The sequence below is a fragment of the Hippocampus comes genome, unplaced genomic scaffold (genome assembly GCF_001891065.2).
Source record: "Hippocampus comes isolate QL1 unplaced genomic scaffold, H_comes_QL1_v1.1 scaffold17, whole genome shotgun sequence".
Classification (NCBI taxonomy): Eukaryota; Metazoa; Chordata; class Actinopteri; order Syngnathiformes; family Syngnathidae; genus Hippocampus; species Hippocampus comes.
In genome coordinates, this window is record NW_017805002.1 from 722,487 (window position 1) to 735,982 (window position 13,496).

Here is a 13,496-nt window from a genome sequence, read left to right on the forward strand (position 1 = left end):
AAATGGATCTTTGGCTTGATTAAAAACCCCGTTGTTCTTTTTTTTTTTTTTTTTTGCTTGCATTCCGCATGCGTTCTGATTGTTCGTTTGTCCCCTGCAGGTATAGCTTTTGCGTTCCACCCAAGCTGGATCTGCGTGTTCGGCCCAAACTCGGCGAGAGGGAGGTGACGTTGTGTCACGTGACCGAGTGGATTGAAAAGAAACTACAGGATGAGTTCCAGGTAAAGAAATACAACCCGCCACAATGCGCACTTTTACATTCCTCTTAACTCTGCTGTCCTTCCCATTCTAGAAAGTGTTTGTGCTGCCAAACATGGATGACATCTACTTACCCATGATGCACTCCAGCGTGGATAACCCCCACATGTCGGAGCATCCGTCCTCTCGCGATTGCCAGTCCCAGAGCTCCACTGAGTCCATGGAGCGTATCCCACCGGCGGTGACATAAACGGAATCGGACTCCGGTTAAATGACATGTTGACGTTTGCCATGCTCCGAATTGAAGGAGAGCTAAGAAAAATGCACTTCCAAAGAGATCGTTATCACTGTATTCCCATCAATGAATGTCATTCATGATTAATAAGAACAAATCATGAAAGATACTTTGAGGCCCCTTCACGTGAATCAGAACCCATGAAGTATTGCTCTCAGTTTCAAAAATGTTGCTGACTGCTGAGTCTCTTTTGTGTTTAAAAAAAAAAAAGGATTGTAAATGATACTTTGGGCAAAATATCTACGTCCCTCTGAGATTATTTGCTTCTTTTATTATTGGCAGATGCTGATTGTAAAAAAATAAAATAAAATAAAACACGACGCTTCATTCATGTATTCTATTCTTTTGTTTCATTTTTCGAAAAAGCCCATGCATTGACAGGAAACCCGTGCCTGTTCCAGCTGATTTGGGGCAAGAGGTAGGCCTACAGTAACAGGCACACCCGATACCTTGTTGTGGCTGGTGGCTATCACCAAACAAATTGAATACATTTTATGAGCTACAAATGTTGTTGTTGTTGTTACTTTTGTTGTTGTGTTGGCTATTGGCTGTAAGCAATCGTCTTACTGAAACTCTTTTGGCTGTAAATTTGTTCCAGATAAAAGCAAAGAAAGCAATAACCTAAGACGTCAAAGCCTGAGTGCTTTTGCTCTTGTGTCACTTTTCACAGTCGCTTGCAACAATCAATTCAAGTCAAGGGAACAAATTACAATTAGTCCATTCATCAAGCAGACAAAAATAGATGCTAGTATGTGAAAGTAATCGCAGCAATCTTGAGCACTCCCTTTCCCGAAAAAATTTCAAATAAATCATCTCGTGGTCATGACAAATCTCAAAACACGTGCAGACTCTAACCCAATAAAGAAATTAGGATGACTTGGCCTTGAAAGATGTCTGCATGTTTTTGTTTTTTTTGTTTTTAAACACAACACAAATGTGTACGGCCCGCGCCACCGTTTTAATGACACCGGTTGTTTGGATGGTATGTTTATTGCTTGAAGTGTTGTTTCTGCAACACACCTTATCTTGAGACAACGGCGGTAATCTTGTGTGTCACAAAGTGATAAATGGACCTTCTTACGGGTAGTCTGTTTACATTACTGTGCACACACGCACAAAGACTAATGTTTACAAAAAAAAAATGGGGGAAGTAATCTAACCAGATGACCTTCCCATCAGTCTCACGTTTTTTCTTTTTTTTTTTTTTTTTGGTCAACCATTCACTCGTTTCCTTGTCTTTGTCTGTAAATACAATCAATCCTTTCTTGGCTGGTGACAGCTTCCTCCCAGCGCAAACATAAATGCAACAAAAAATGCCTATTGTGTCTGCAAAACACTTGCGTTTCTCTTCTTCATATTATTTTGGCAAAACCCAATAATGCAGTTTGAGCAACATAATTGCCTTTCTGGTAACTTCTAAAATGGCGCAATAAACGAGTGGCCTTGGTAAGATAACTTCAAAAGATGCTCCACGTTCTTTGACAGCAGGGAAAGCCCAGCGGAAGCAGACGCGTGCTGGGAATTAGTGTGCAGGCGTTGCCGAAGGTCATTTCAATTATCGCTTGAGGCTACTTATTGCATCAGTTTAAAAACATTTTGAGCAGCATGTCATCTGTTCCTTCATTTTGTGTCGCAGTTGTGGACTATTTGGCATCTTCAGTAAACCTAACATGCACAATCAGTGCAGCACTTTTCTTTGTCGCTCTTTGCCGATGATAAAGAATATATGGCTGGGTGCTGTTTTCATTGCCTGTCTCCATGTATGGCTGCCATTTCTGTTCAAACGATTGCTTAAATGTTGAAATCACACCGAAAGTAAATACTATTTCATGTTAGCATGAAGCTAGCAGACCGAAAGTCGAAGCTATGTGGTTGTTTTAAAAACACAAAGTGTAATTCTCTTTGATTTGTGTTTAGTTTGACAGTAAGCTTCAACTGGGAGTGGCAGTTAACCCTTTCATGCACCCTGTAACCTGATAACATGATAAGCTGTCCACTGTAGTAACCGCTGTCCCTGAAATGGTGAAACAGTTTGAAACGTTTTTTTTTAAGAGTTGTTCAGTTCTTTTCCCCAGAGTGCTGCTGCAAACCAGTGCTATGTTTTTCCAGCTTCTTGCCCTTCGTCGGCCGAGCTGGGATAGGCTGCAGCTCACCGCATTCCATTCAGCTAATTGTTCAGGGCTGTTAAAGTGCAATAACCAGCCGTTCTTGTAAAGAAGCCAAAGTTGTCACCAAGCCAAAAGGAGAGTAATGATCGCTAATCTCGCTTGACACTTGATGCATTCTATACTCAAAATTCAACTCGTTATTTATTTTCTTTTGCAAGGTGTTGCACTGTGTTGATATTTAGCCTTTAAAAAGATGCTCGTTATCTATGTGGCCAAAAATGAAAAGGATGTACTAAAATATACACGGTTGTTTTTATTCCCATCATACAGATATGTTCGTCCACCAACACTGTTAATATGAAGAGACTCTCAAGCAGCTTCAGCATCATTATCACCATGTCTTTCATTCATCATCAACTTCAAGTGTACTGGAGGGGAACACATTTTATGTTTTATTCTTTTACTGTTAACACGTGAGTTGTGTGGATGACAAAAGTGGTCCAGATCCTGAAGTAGCCCTGTTTGACTGTAACCTTTTTCCAAACTAAGACGATTTTCTTTGTTTCTCATTTGTTCTCGAATTTCATTGGACCGTGGCATTGTGCGTTTCTTTTGGGGAACTTGTAGCATACTTCACTCTGAGGGACATTTTTCATGCGGTTTTCATTTCAACAAATCTGGTGTATCAGGCCTGCTTGGGGTGAGTGAAATCACTGTATAACCGTTCCAAATGTTAAAATCTTGCTAAAGTACTGTTAAAAATGTTTTATGATTAACCCTTTCATGCACCCTGTAACCTGATAACATGAAACATCGTTAAAATAGTTCAACCCTGGAACAGATTGTTGAATTATAGATATTTTTAAAATGTATTCTGAATTAAATGAATCACCTGAAACCATAACTTACTCCATACTAATCAAATTTAAAAGGATCCACTAAACTCCCCTCGGTGTTTAGAATGCAATTCTATAGTCCACACCTTGAATTAAAAGCCACTTGTCACTTTCAATAGTAGGGTAATAATAGAACTACTGTTCTTGTTAAACACGCAAACACAAAGCAACATTCTTGTATCCACTCATTCGGCCAGCCTTTGTTGTGAAGAAATGAGAGCTGGCACCAAACCAAAACAGAATCCATGATCGACGATCGTCGCATGATTGTCAAAACCAAATCGAGTAATTGAGGAAACAAATAAAATGACTGGCAACTCCCCCTTTAAGCTCGAGGGAGAAAGAAATTCCCTCACGAAGAATCCTACAATACTGATGAAGCGCCAGCTTCCAATCCATTCATTCCAAATACATTCATGACATAATATCCATCAGAAGAAAGACAACAAGTGTGGTGTAGAAAGTTTATCAAATAATCTTTATATCACAAAGGATGCAACTTACAACATTGATTGTTCTGCATGCTCGTAAAATGTAAAAACTGCCGCGACCATTCATTCATTTTTAATTAATGCTGTGCTTTCCGTGCGTTCAAAACAAATGATACAGATGAAAACGGGAAAGCAGAAAGGAAGAGAAAATATTTAAACCTCCTGAGATTCAACAATCCACGTCAACGTCTGGAGCAATGTGTTTGTTTCTACCAGCCCCGTCTAGTGCTTCATTGAAGCTACATTACACTTGCTTGTCATCGACTGACTGCAGAACCAGATTTCAAGTTCGATACACTTTATTCCCTCTCTTGTCCCGTTGTGCAATTCTGTCGTCACTTATTCTTTTTGGAGGAAATTAAAAAAAAAAAAAAAAAAAAAAGAAAGTGTGAATGCGAACTAGCGTGAGTAAATCATGAAGACTCCAATGTGTAGTATTTGGAATGTGTTCCTACAAGCGAGAGTGGATGGTTGAATCGGGCCATCTCTGGAGTTGGGTTTTGCTCTCCAGAGCAGCTTTGCGAGTCACGGAGGAGCACCGGTTAAGAATCTCCTCCTTCTTGGGTCTGGGTGGGACCGTCGGAGGAACCGGGCCTGTGTCGCTGCCTCTGGAACTGAAGCTCTCAGAACTCCCGGAACTCAGATAACTGGCGCTGGAGTTGCGACGTTCCTGGTGACTGCGCTCACTCGGGCTGACGCTCTGTTGAGGGAAGGGTACGAATGCGTCTGCGCTCGAAGTTGAAGACGAACTACTGACCGAGGAGACGCTGGTGTCTATGCTTGAGCTTGTGCTGATGCTGCGAACGCGGCTTTCTAAACGGGTGTCATTGACCTCGACCTGGGCAGGCACAGTTTGGGTCTCTGACAGAAGCTCCATAAATCTGGCTTTGGCCACATAGCCGCACCCGCTAGACTGAGCTCCGGGCTGGAGTGCAAAACTTTGACCAGGATGGGTTTCCCTGGCGAGCTCGGCTGGAGAACGAGCATCCAGAGGTAACCCGCTGATGGTCAGGTTGTGGGTGGATCTATTCAGTTTTTTCTGTAAACTTAAAAGTCCAGTACAAGGGTTGTTGTAGGGCTGCAGGTACATGGAGGGGACATAGCCCACCTTGTCGTTGAATCTGGAAGAAAAAAAAAAAATGTTGTTTTTGACCTTCTGTTGAATTTGCACTCAACACTTTATATCCTTACTGTTCATTTTCCTGCATCCTCAATTGTCTCAGATTTTCTCTTTAGAACTTACAGGCCTGGTGCACAGTCAATTAAAAGATGCGGCTTCCAGATTTGTATTTTGCATCGTAAACTTTAAAACATTGAAGAAGACTTTTTAAAGTTTGTTTTCCCTTTTTTTCAAGTTTTTGACAATTGCTAATTATCCCATGAGCACACGCGCTTGACAATTTGGCAGACTGGGTAATGCCACCACAACAGGAGTGTCTTGGGGATACGCCCGGCTAATTATAATTTAACTCGTTGTTTGCCGCACGTCACAGTGAGAAAACAAAGCAATGTTTTTGGACTTTGACCTTACAAACTTGTGATGACTCTTTTCTCTGCTTTTTGTTTTCCTCATCATTTGTACATTTTCGACCGGATCTCATTAGGTCATACAGAATAGGAAAAGGCTATTGTATTGTATTGCCCTTCAGTGTCGTCAAGCATGCACGCGGTCGCTGATTTAATCTGTTTGCACTTTTTAAAGTACAAAAGAGCAAAACCTGGATCGCGGGCACGCTGGAGCCTATCGCAGCTGTCTTTGGGCAGCAGGCGGGGTACACCCTGAACTGGTTGCCAGCCATTCGCAAGGCACACAGACAAACAACCATCCGCAATTACACTCACACCTAGGGACAATTTAGAGTGCCCGACCCTCAAAAAAACTGAAAAAAAAAAAGTTTGCCGTTGCTGACCCATTGTATGCTGCAATACCACTATTGACCACGCAATGGCAGACATCGCTCACCAGCGCCTCCAACCCCGAGACTGAGATTGCGAAGAAGAATGTGTCGTGGCCACCACAAAATCGAGATAAAAACTCCACAAACAATTATTTTCTTCTTCACTGCGATTACAGATTTTTTGAAATGCATGAGGATTGAATAAATGTGTCCTCTAAATAGCTGCATTCAACGCGTCATCGTGTTTCAGACGCGTATGGTGGCTTAATTGGTCAAACGGCTGTTGTGCTGCCTTCAGGACCAACTTGACTGTTCACACAGGTGAGTAAGTCGGCCTATTTGGGGATTTGAATTATATGCAGGAAAACATGCGGTCGTATAATTTTAAAATTCCCGAGGGTTCAGGAGTTTTGCGTCATCTTTGAATGGTGACTTTTATGCAAGAGACCACTTTTTTAAAAATCACAGTATGTGATTATGTGGTGTAGTTGAGCATTGGATCTTTTCCATGTGCATTTGAAATTTAAAATATATGAAGATACTCCTGTGTGCATTGGCTCATATCACATATTTTGGCCTTCTAAAGAATGAACATTTTGTCATCTGGTTAGGAATTGTGCGATCCAATGCAGGACCCCAGTAGCACTGATGAAAATTGTGGCAACTTCCATTATTTAAGTTGCCCATCCCGGGGCATGGCGTATAAGCAACCCCTCTGATTTAGTTCAAGAAATTACTTATTTATTTTTCCCCATAGTTAACCAGCAAATCTGTCTACCTCCCTGTGCAATACAACAATTAACGCCAAGTCAACACTTGGGTGTAGAACAGCAACAAAGTGTTCTGTTTTACAGCTGCCAATTACTGCAGTATGATGGGTACAACACAATAGGAATTGTTCTCAAAAGGCAAACATAGGTTACCTGGTGAGCCACCAGCCGTCATCGGACATCCTAAGCACCTCCACCACTGAACCAATGGGCACAGACACCTCGTCAGCCTTCTTGGTGAAGTAATTTCTCACGGCGCAGTAGAAAGCACCTTTATATGACAACGCAGACAAAACGGCCTTAGCAAAGTTGGCATGAATAAATTGTCTTTTATAGACTCTGAGCAAACTGTGTTTGGCTGAAGGACAACAAATTGATGCAATGCATCACTGCCAATCTTTTTGACACGTGGCATTTCACTAATTGCGCCGTTTCACTGTCCAAGTTGCACGTGTTGATTGTGACTCATTTCATTTTTTTTTCCCCATTAGTTTCATGCCCCAACGTCACCTTTTTGTTGGATTTTCAAGCTAATTTCACTTCAAAGAATGGATCACCTCTTCTAAAAGATAACATTTCAACTCGGCAGACAAATATCACACCTTGCTGCTGCAGTCCTCTCTCATCATCTTCCTCTTTTTCCAGATAGGGAGCAGGAAACCAGGCAATGCACTTGTCCTCATTCTCCACCAACCACCAACCTGATGGGGAGTAAACAGATCGTGAGAAAGGTAGGATCTGATGCCTTATCTCCACCAATGATTGAGAGATACTACCCCAAAATAACTAGAGGTTGTGAGAGATGTGGCAGTCTGCATATTTAAGATTCAACTCTGTGTATATGGGGCGGATGGGTAGAAATGCACAATATGTGTGGTATGTATAGTGTATGTACTGTACATTGGTATGTCATGGAAATTATACGCACACCGTTGTCTGTTTCAATTAAATAAAAACAAAGTTATTGGAACAGCTGAATTTTATTTGAGGTGACTCAGGGGTGCTTTAAAATGTTCTAGGTGTGTGCAATTCTGAATATAGCCACCTCAGTTATAAGAAGGGTGTGCTCACTTGTGCAACCGCATTCCCAGTTGTTTTTTTTTATTTACCCTCTTGAAAGTAGTTGGGAGTTTTTTCTTTTGTTTGTTTGTTTGTTTTTTTCAGTACAGGTTGTCGGCCGGTAATGCTGGAAAAAGTTTGCATCTGATTGATCTTGATCTCGTATAATTGTAGCTTAAAACCTGGAATTCAGGGGTGTGTAGACTTTTTATATACACTGTTGTTTCAGTACGTATTCTGTGTATTCATTTCAGATTGCTGCTATTGATGGATAATTTATCTTTGGTAATGGTGAAGGATTTAGGATTTTTCAGCGTGGGATATTTTTAATGTCCTGTTTTTTTTGGGGGGGGGGTGTTGGGGGTTGTATTGCATGTTTCGAGAAGAGTAAAAAATATGCAGATTTGTACAGCTGTCGTCAGTTAGATTTCCTTAGAATAGTCATGGACTAACCAGCGGGGTCCTTGATGAGGACTTCCAGTGTTTCATCCTTGGCCACTTTAAAGGGCCGGTTTTTGGTGTCTTTGGTCTCGTACGGAGCCACGCAGCGGTACGTCTCGGTGACAAACGGGGGAGTGACGGAGCCAACTCCTCCACCCCAGACGCGACCTCCTCCTCCTCCTCCTCCACCTCCTCCTCTAGCCGAGCTATCATCTGGCAGCAGGATCATGACGCTGAGTGGCACAAAGGTTAGTGTGACAATTTGTCTCTCCGTCGCCGCTGGCGAATCGTTGAGGAGAAATCTACCAGTTCTTGGTGAAGTCCGGCACCATGTCTTGGTCGAGTGGCGTGAAAAATTGCGTGACCTCTGAACCGCGGGTCACCATTTCGTGACACATGAGAAGCTTGTCGCAGTAGCCCTGCAAGTCCTTCATCCTCTGGATTGATCGTTTTGATCCACTTTGCTGGAGGCCCTTTTTTTGAGCCTCCACTGAGGAGAGGACATGGATTCAGTCACTTCAGAATGTTCGGTGCAGCTGAACTTTAACATCGGCAGCGATTCTTTTCACGTCCCTCAAGCGCAAGCCCGCGTACAATTACCTTTAAATTTTGGGATCATTCTGCTGTTATTTTGTGAAGGGTCGAAGACGGGAAACTTCTTCTTCAATTGCTTCTGTTGGGGGGGGGGAAGAGTTTTTTTAATTTACATATTAAAATCATTTCCAAAAAAAAGAAATACAAGAAAAAAAACTTACATGAAAGTTCTTGAAATCATTATAAGACCTGTAGACAATCACTTCATTCTCATCTGACCACAGCACGGATATCATGAACATCTGGAAACCACGGCCCCCACACAAAAAAAAATAAAATTATCGATCCAAATGCATATTTTGACATTACAAACTTAAAATTGGAGCTTTGCACTCACCTTCAGTTTTGGTGTCTCCCTGTGCATGGCTCCAATAAAGCGAGCGGAGAACACAAAGCGCGTTTCTGCAGGCATCTTGCTCCGCTTGGTTCGTCACTTTGGTGGGAGTGGGGGATGCAGGGTGGAGGCGCAAACTGTGAACACCGTTCGCTGCGCTCATGCAGTGCCGCTGTGCCGCGGCCTCTTGAAATAGTCGTGCGTCTAGTGGGCGGAGTCACAGCCGCAGGGACTTGGCAGGCTTCCTGCAGTCATACGTGGGAGACTCGATGTGCACTGTACGTGCTTAGTGACAGATACTCAATTAGATGTCCTTAGTATTGTTTTATTTTGTAGTTTGGATATGATTGAGATAGATAGATAGATAGATAGGCAGATAGGTAGATAGGTAGATAGATAGATAGATGGAGCTCAAATTTTAAAAATGCTTGTGTTAGTTTGAATTTGTCGTTCAGCTATTCAAAGTGCGCCAAAAATGGCACAAGGCGAGGGTTTTTTTTTTTTTTTTGTGGGCCGTACAATTTGGGCATTTAGGTCACAGTGAGCAGTGTGCATGGATGGTGATACATTGACATAATTGATGACAGCGATTTGGGTGGAAGCGTCCAAATCTCTACCTTTGGGCAGATTCATACCTTATATTGAATACTGTACACGTCTCCATGTAAGTCACAGAAATCGCTTTTTTTTTCTCCCCCCCACAATTCAAACTAACATGAACGAGAAAGTAATCAATGACGTCTAAATTCCAGCCCCCGGTCTTCACCGAGATGTCAGAGACGATGAGCCATTCTGCTTCCTTCAGAAGAGCAGCAAGAAATAACGTGACCACCTCAGAGTTCAGGAAAGTAGAAGGGCACGTTGAAGCCGTTACGGCAAATACCTGAGCAATAATACCTCAGCAAAAAAATCATGCAAAAGTAGTCAGTGTATTATGTTGTCATAGTGTTTAAATTGCATCATGAGATAAGAACCATGAAGGGTGCTGGCCGAACCTTCCCTGACGAATCGCCCGGAAATAACCACTCCCAGATCATCCTCTCCACATATTTGCCCCTGTAAAACATCTGATCATGCAGTGAATGACTGTTTCACTTTCTGCTTATCTTAAACGGTCATTGTCATGATACTCTAAGAGAGGTATGGCTTTATCAATGTGTTTATAATTGCCCGTGTAGAACTGCACCGCGCCAAACTGAGAAGTATCATATTTAGACATCCTTCTTAATCTGCGATCATCTCATTTCATCTAGACAGACACCTTTGCCCGAAATGTAATACCATATGATCTTCATTTCAAGTTTAAAATCGGTTGCGCAACACACGTTGGGTAATGATTTACAACCATGCGACATACCCGCGACAGCCGCAAAATTTGAAGAGCTCATTAAAAGCATTGCGTGTACATAAGTGTACAGACAGAAATGCTCCAGAGCCCGTAATTAGAAATGAAATTCATTCCGTGAGGAGGAATGTTCCCTTTTGTGTGCGTGAGCGCGCGTGTGTGGATAGAAAGACGGATAGATGCTGTTTCAAAAGTGACGCACTGCATGGGCTCCAAAATGCCTCGTGAACAGAAAGAAAATCGGTAGTGTTGATACAAACTGAATCCAAATCTTCGACTGTTGCCGTAAGAGTTGGTCTTTTGGTTCCTACGCCAAATTCAAACCACTTGTATCCAAAGAGGGAGGGGAGGGGGTGGGGTGGGGGCATGCCCCTTTCTGTCAGCTGTTTTTCGTTCTATAATTACTTGAAGGATTCCTGGATTCCCAACTGCATGATTGAATTTGTGCACGTGCGGTCACTTCAGACTAGTCATGCGGCAGCAATATTTCTTATCAGCAACCCGCAGAGCTCTTGCTAATGTGACTCTGTGTGTGTGTGCGTGTGCGTGTGCGTGTGTGTGTGTGTGTGAGAGAGAGAGAGAGAGAGAGAGAGAGAGAGAGGGACACTAGCAGGTGTCTCTTCAAAGACACTCTGAAAAAGTCCCAACTCTTGAGTGGGGTTATCTCAAACACTCATTAGAGTGTGTGAGTGTGCAGTTCCTGTATGAAGCGATGCCAGGATTTCTTCTGATTGACACAAACGCAAATACACACACACACACACACACACACACACACACACACACACACACACACACACAAAGCATCCATCTTCAGATGGCACCAGCGGGGGGAGAAGGGCAGTAGTGTCCGTCCAACTTTGTGTGTCGAAGATGTCAACACCTCAGTTCAAGAGCCACGTGCGGTCTCACACATTGAGCAAGGCGCACATGATGGGAGTTTTTTTGGCGGGGGTTCTCGGTATGTTAGCACACAAGGAAGCAAAAAGCAAGGCAGTATAATACACTAAAACAAACAACCTCTCACCTGGACAGTGATGGGTGGGCGGGCCATGCATTTGTCACCTGAACCTTCCGTGGTGGACTTGCCCAATTTAACACGAACATGTTGCAATTATAGACATTATTTAAAACAAACCAATATGAAAAATGATATAATATTATGAATGAATTATGAAGCAGCACTTACAGTTGCATGCTAAGCGATGTTTGGTCACACCATCATTAACATTAAGAGCTATGCAGCAATTCCGAATTTTTTTTTGACGTTTTTTTTTGAAAGGCCTTACACAGTCATTCAATTACTCGCTTCGTTTCGATAAAAATATCCATCCCCATTCCTGTTTAAGGTTATTAGTTCTTGGCCGCTGTGTGATGTAACCTTCCGACATTTATTCCGACCGCAATCCTGTTCACTCATTGTCATGACAAGGAACTATATGAAACATGTCACACTGGAAAGGAAAGGTGTCACTGTAATCTGAGTTCTCCAGGTAATAGCGCTAATTATGCAATTTTTTTAAACAAGCATAAATTAAACATCATCGTCATTAGATTTCTATTTTAGTGGAATTAATTACCACAGCTTTGAGTCTTTGGAGAAAATCGAAGTCCTCCCCCGACCCCCAAGGATAATCCCCATGGTATAATTTTTGCATGATTTGTCCGGCTTTCACAAGCACCTCTTTGTCTGTGCAGGTGCACGCCGTTTATTTCATTTAAATCCGTCCGCTCGACATGTGCAATGAAATATGAATGTCAAGTCCCCACAAATTGAGGAAAACCAGCACGGGGTATGACCAAAACATTCTTCTACATCAGTATAAGCGTCCAAAATAAATCTGGATTCGGTGTGGCTCCGGTGGTACAATAGTTGGGTGGTTCAATCCTGAGCCCTTGAGCAAGACGCCAAATTCCCCCAGCACTCCCGATGTCAACAGTGGGTGAATGAGGAAACGGTGTAAATGCTCCTAAAGCATCTTAAAGGAAGAAAAGGTCTGTAGAAGTGAAAGCCAATGCCCTAATCTCTCTTTTTTTTTTTTTTTTTTCTCTCAAATCTCATTGGCATTTGACCAGTGACTCAACCCAAAAGCCAAACAAGGAAGCGGGAGAAGGAAGCAGCATTGCCTTTATTTTTTTCTTCTCACAAGGAAGGACATCTGCGTTTAATCCTAACATAGTTCTCTATGAAAACCAAACGGATTAAATCAACAAAACCCATTACATTTTCTGTCAAAGATATATCCTCGTCATTTTTAATTGTCATAGTCCCAACAAAGGCCCTTGATTGAAAATTCTCGTGTAAAGAAAGAGGTGGAGTGCGTGCAATGACACCGGGTAATAGACAACCTATCACTAAGTGTAAATGTATAGCCACTGCCGGGAAAACACAATGCTTGTCTCACACACACACACACACACACACACACACACACACACACACACACACACACACACACACAAAAGAAAAAAACACAAAGAGCACACAAAAGAAATGACGAAATTAGCAGAACGTGGGCAGCTCCTCATTCTCCCCATCCAAAGCAAAGTGCTTCTCCTAACTGACTGATGATAATGAAAAGACATTATTTTAATAAAGGACTCAACAGGAGGCCAAAAAAATAACCTCATGCAAACAGAGACGTTTTCCTTTTTGTGTGTGTGTGCGTGCGTGCGTGTGTTTTTCTAGGAGTAAAACTTTTTTTTGTGTGTGTATCAGAGTTTTTGGGTGGATGAGAGGTGTTTTTAGTGCCGTGCAAGCTTTTTGGTTGTGTTAGAAATGTTTGCCAAGTATGAATATTTTCGAGTGTGAGAGTTGTTTTGTGTGGGAGTTTTTTTGGCTGCGTTTGAGATATTTATGTGAGGAGATGTTTTTTTTTGTTGGACGTGAAATATTTTGGTTGTCAGAGGTTTTTGGTGAATGTTTTTTTTTTCTCTTGTTTTTTTTTTTGTATGTGAAAGTTATTTGGTGTGTGATAGTTGTTGCTCTGTTGACAAGTTTTTTTGGGGGGGTTAACTATGTGTGTGGGAGAGTTTTTGGGTAGCATTTTTGGTAGTTTGACAGTTT

The 13,496-nt window shown here is 42.1% G+C and overlaps 2 protein-coding genes and 1 long non-coding RNA gene across 4 annotated transcripts in view; 2 read left to right on the forward strand and 1 right to left on the reverse strand.

Moving 5' to 3' along the window:
- The window catches only part of tex2l (testis expressed 2, like), a 9,961-nt gene extending 9,130 nt beyond the window's left edge, over window positions 1-831 (forward strand). For both annotated transcript variants that reach the window (XM_019856962.1, XM_019856971.1), the window contains exons 12-13: window positions 101-221; window positions 293-831. In XM_019856962.1, the coding sequence (XP_019712521.1) occupies window positions 101-221; window positions 293-448 (277 nt within the window). In that variant the 3' untranslated portion in view covers window positions 449-831. The remainder of the gene's footprint in view (window positions 1-100; window positions 222-292) is intronic.
- A 3,510-nt stretch (window positions 832-4,341) lies between these two features.
- On the reverse strand, window positions 4,342-9,260 carry noxo1b (NADPH oxidase organizer 1b). The gene is made up of 8 exons (XM_019856985.1): window positions 9,088-9,260; window positions 8,912-8,992; window positions 8,757-8,829; window positions 8,463-8,646; window positions 8,169-8,389; window positions 7,259-7,357; window positions 6,810-6,927; window positions 4,342-5,109 (listed from the first exon to the last, which is right to left on the reverse strand). The coding sequence occupies exons 1-8, from the start codon at window positions 9,160-9,162 to the stop codon at window positions 4,440-4,442; spliced, it is 1,521 nt and encodes a 506-aa protein (XP_019712544.1). The 5' UTR covers window positions 9,163-9,260; the 3' UTR covers window positions 4,342-4,439.
- On the forward strand, window positions 5,840-7,436 carry LOC109507580 (uncharacterized). The gene is made up of 2 exons (XR_002166493.1): window positions 5,840-6,207; window positions 7,302-7,436. It is a non-coding gene; the product is annotated as an uncharacterized LOC109507580 (long non-coding RNA).
- Window positions 9,261-13,496: the final 4,236 nt, after the last annotated feature.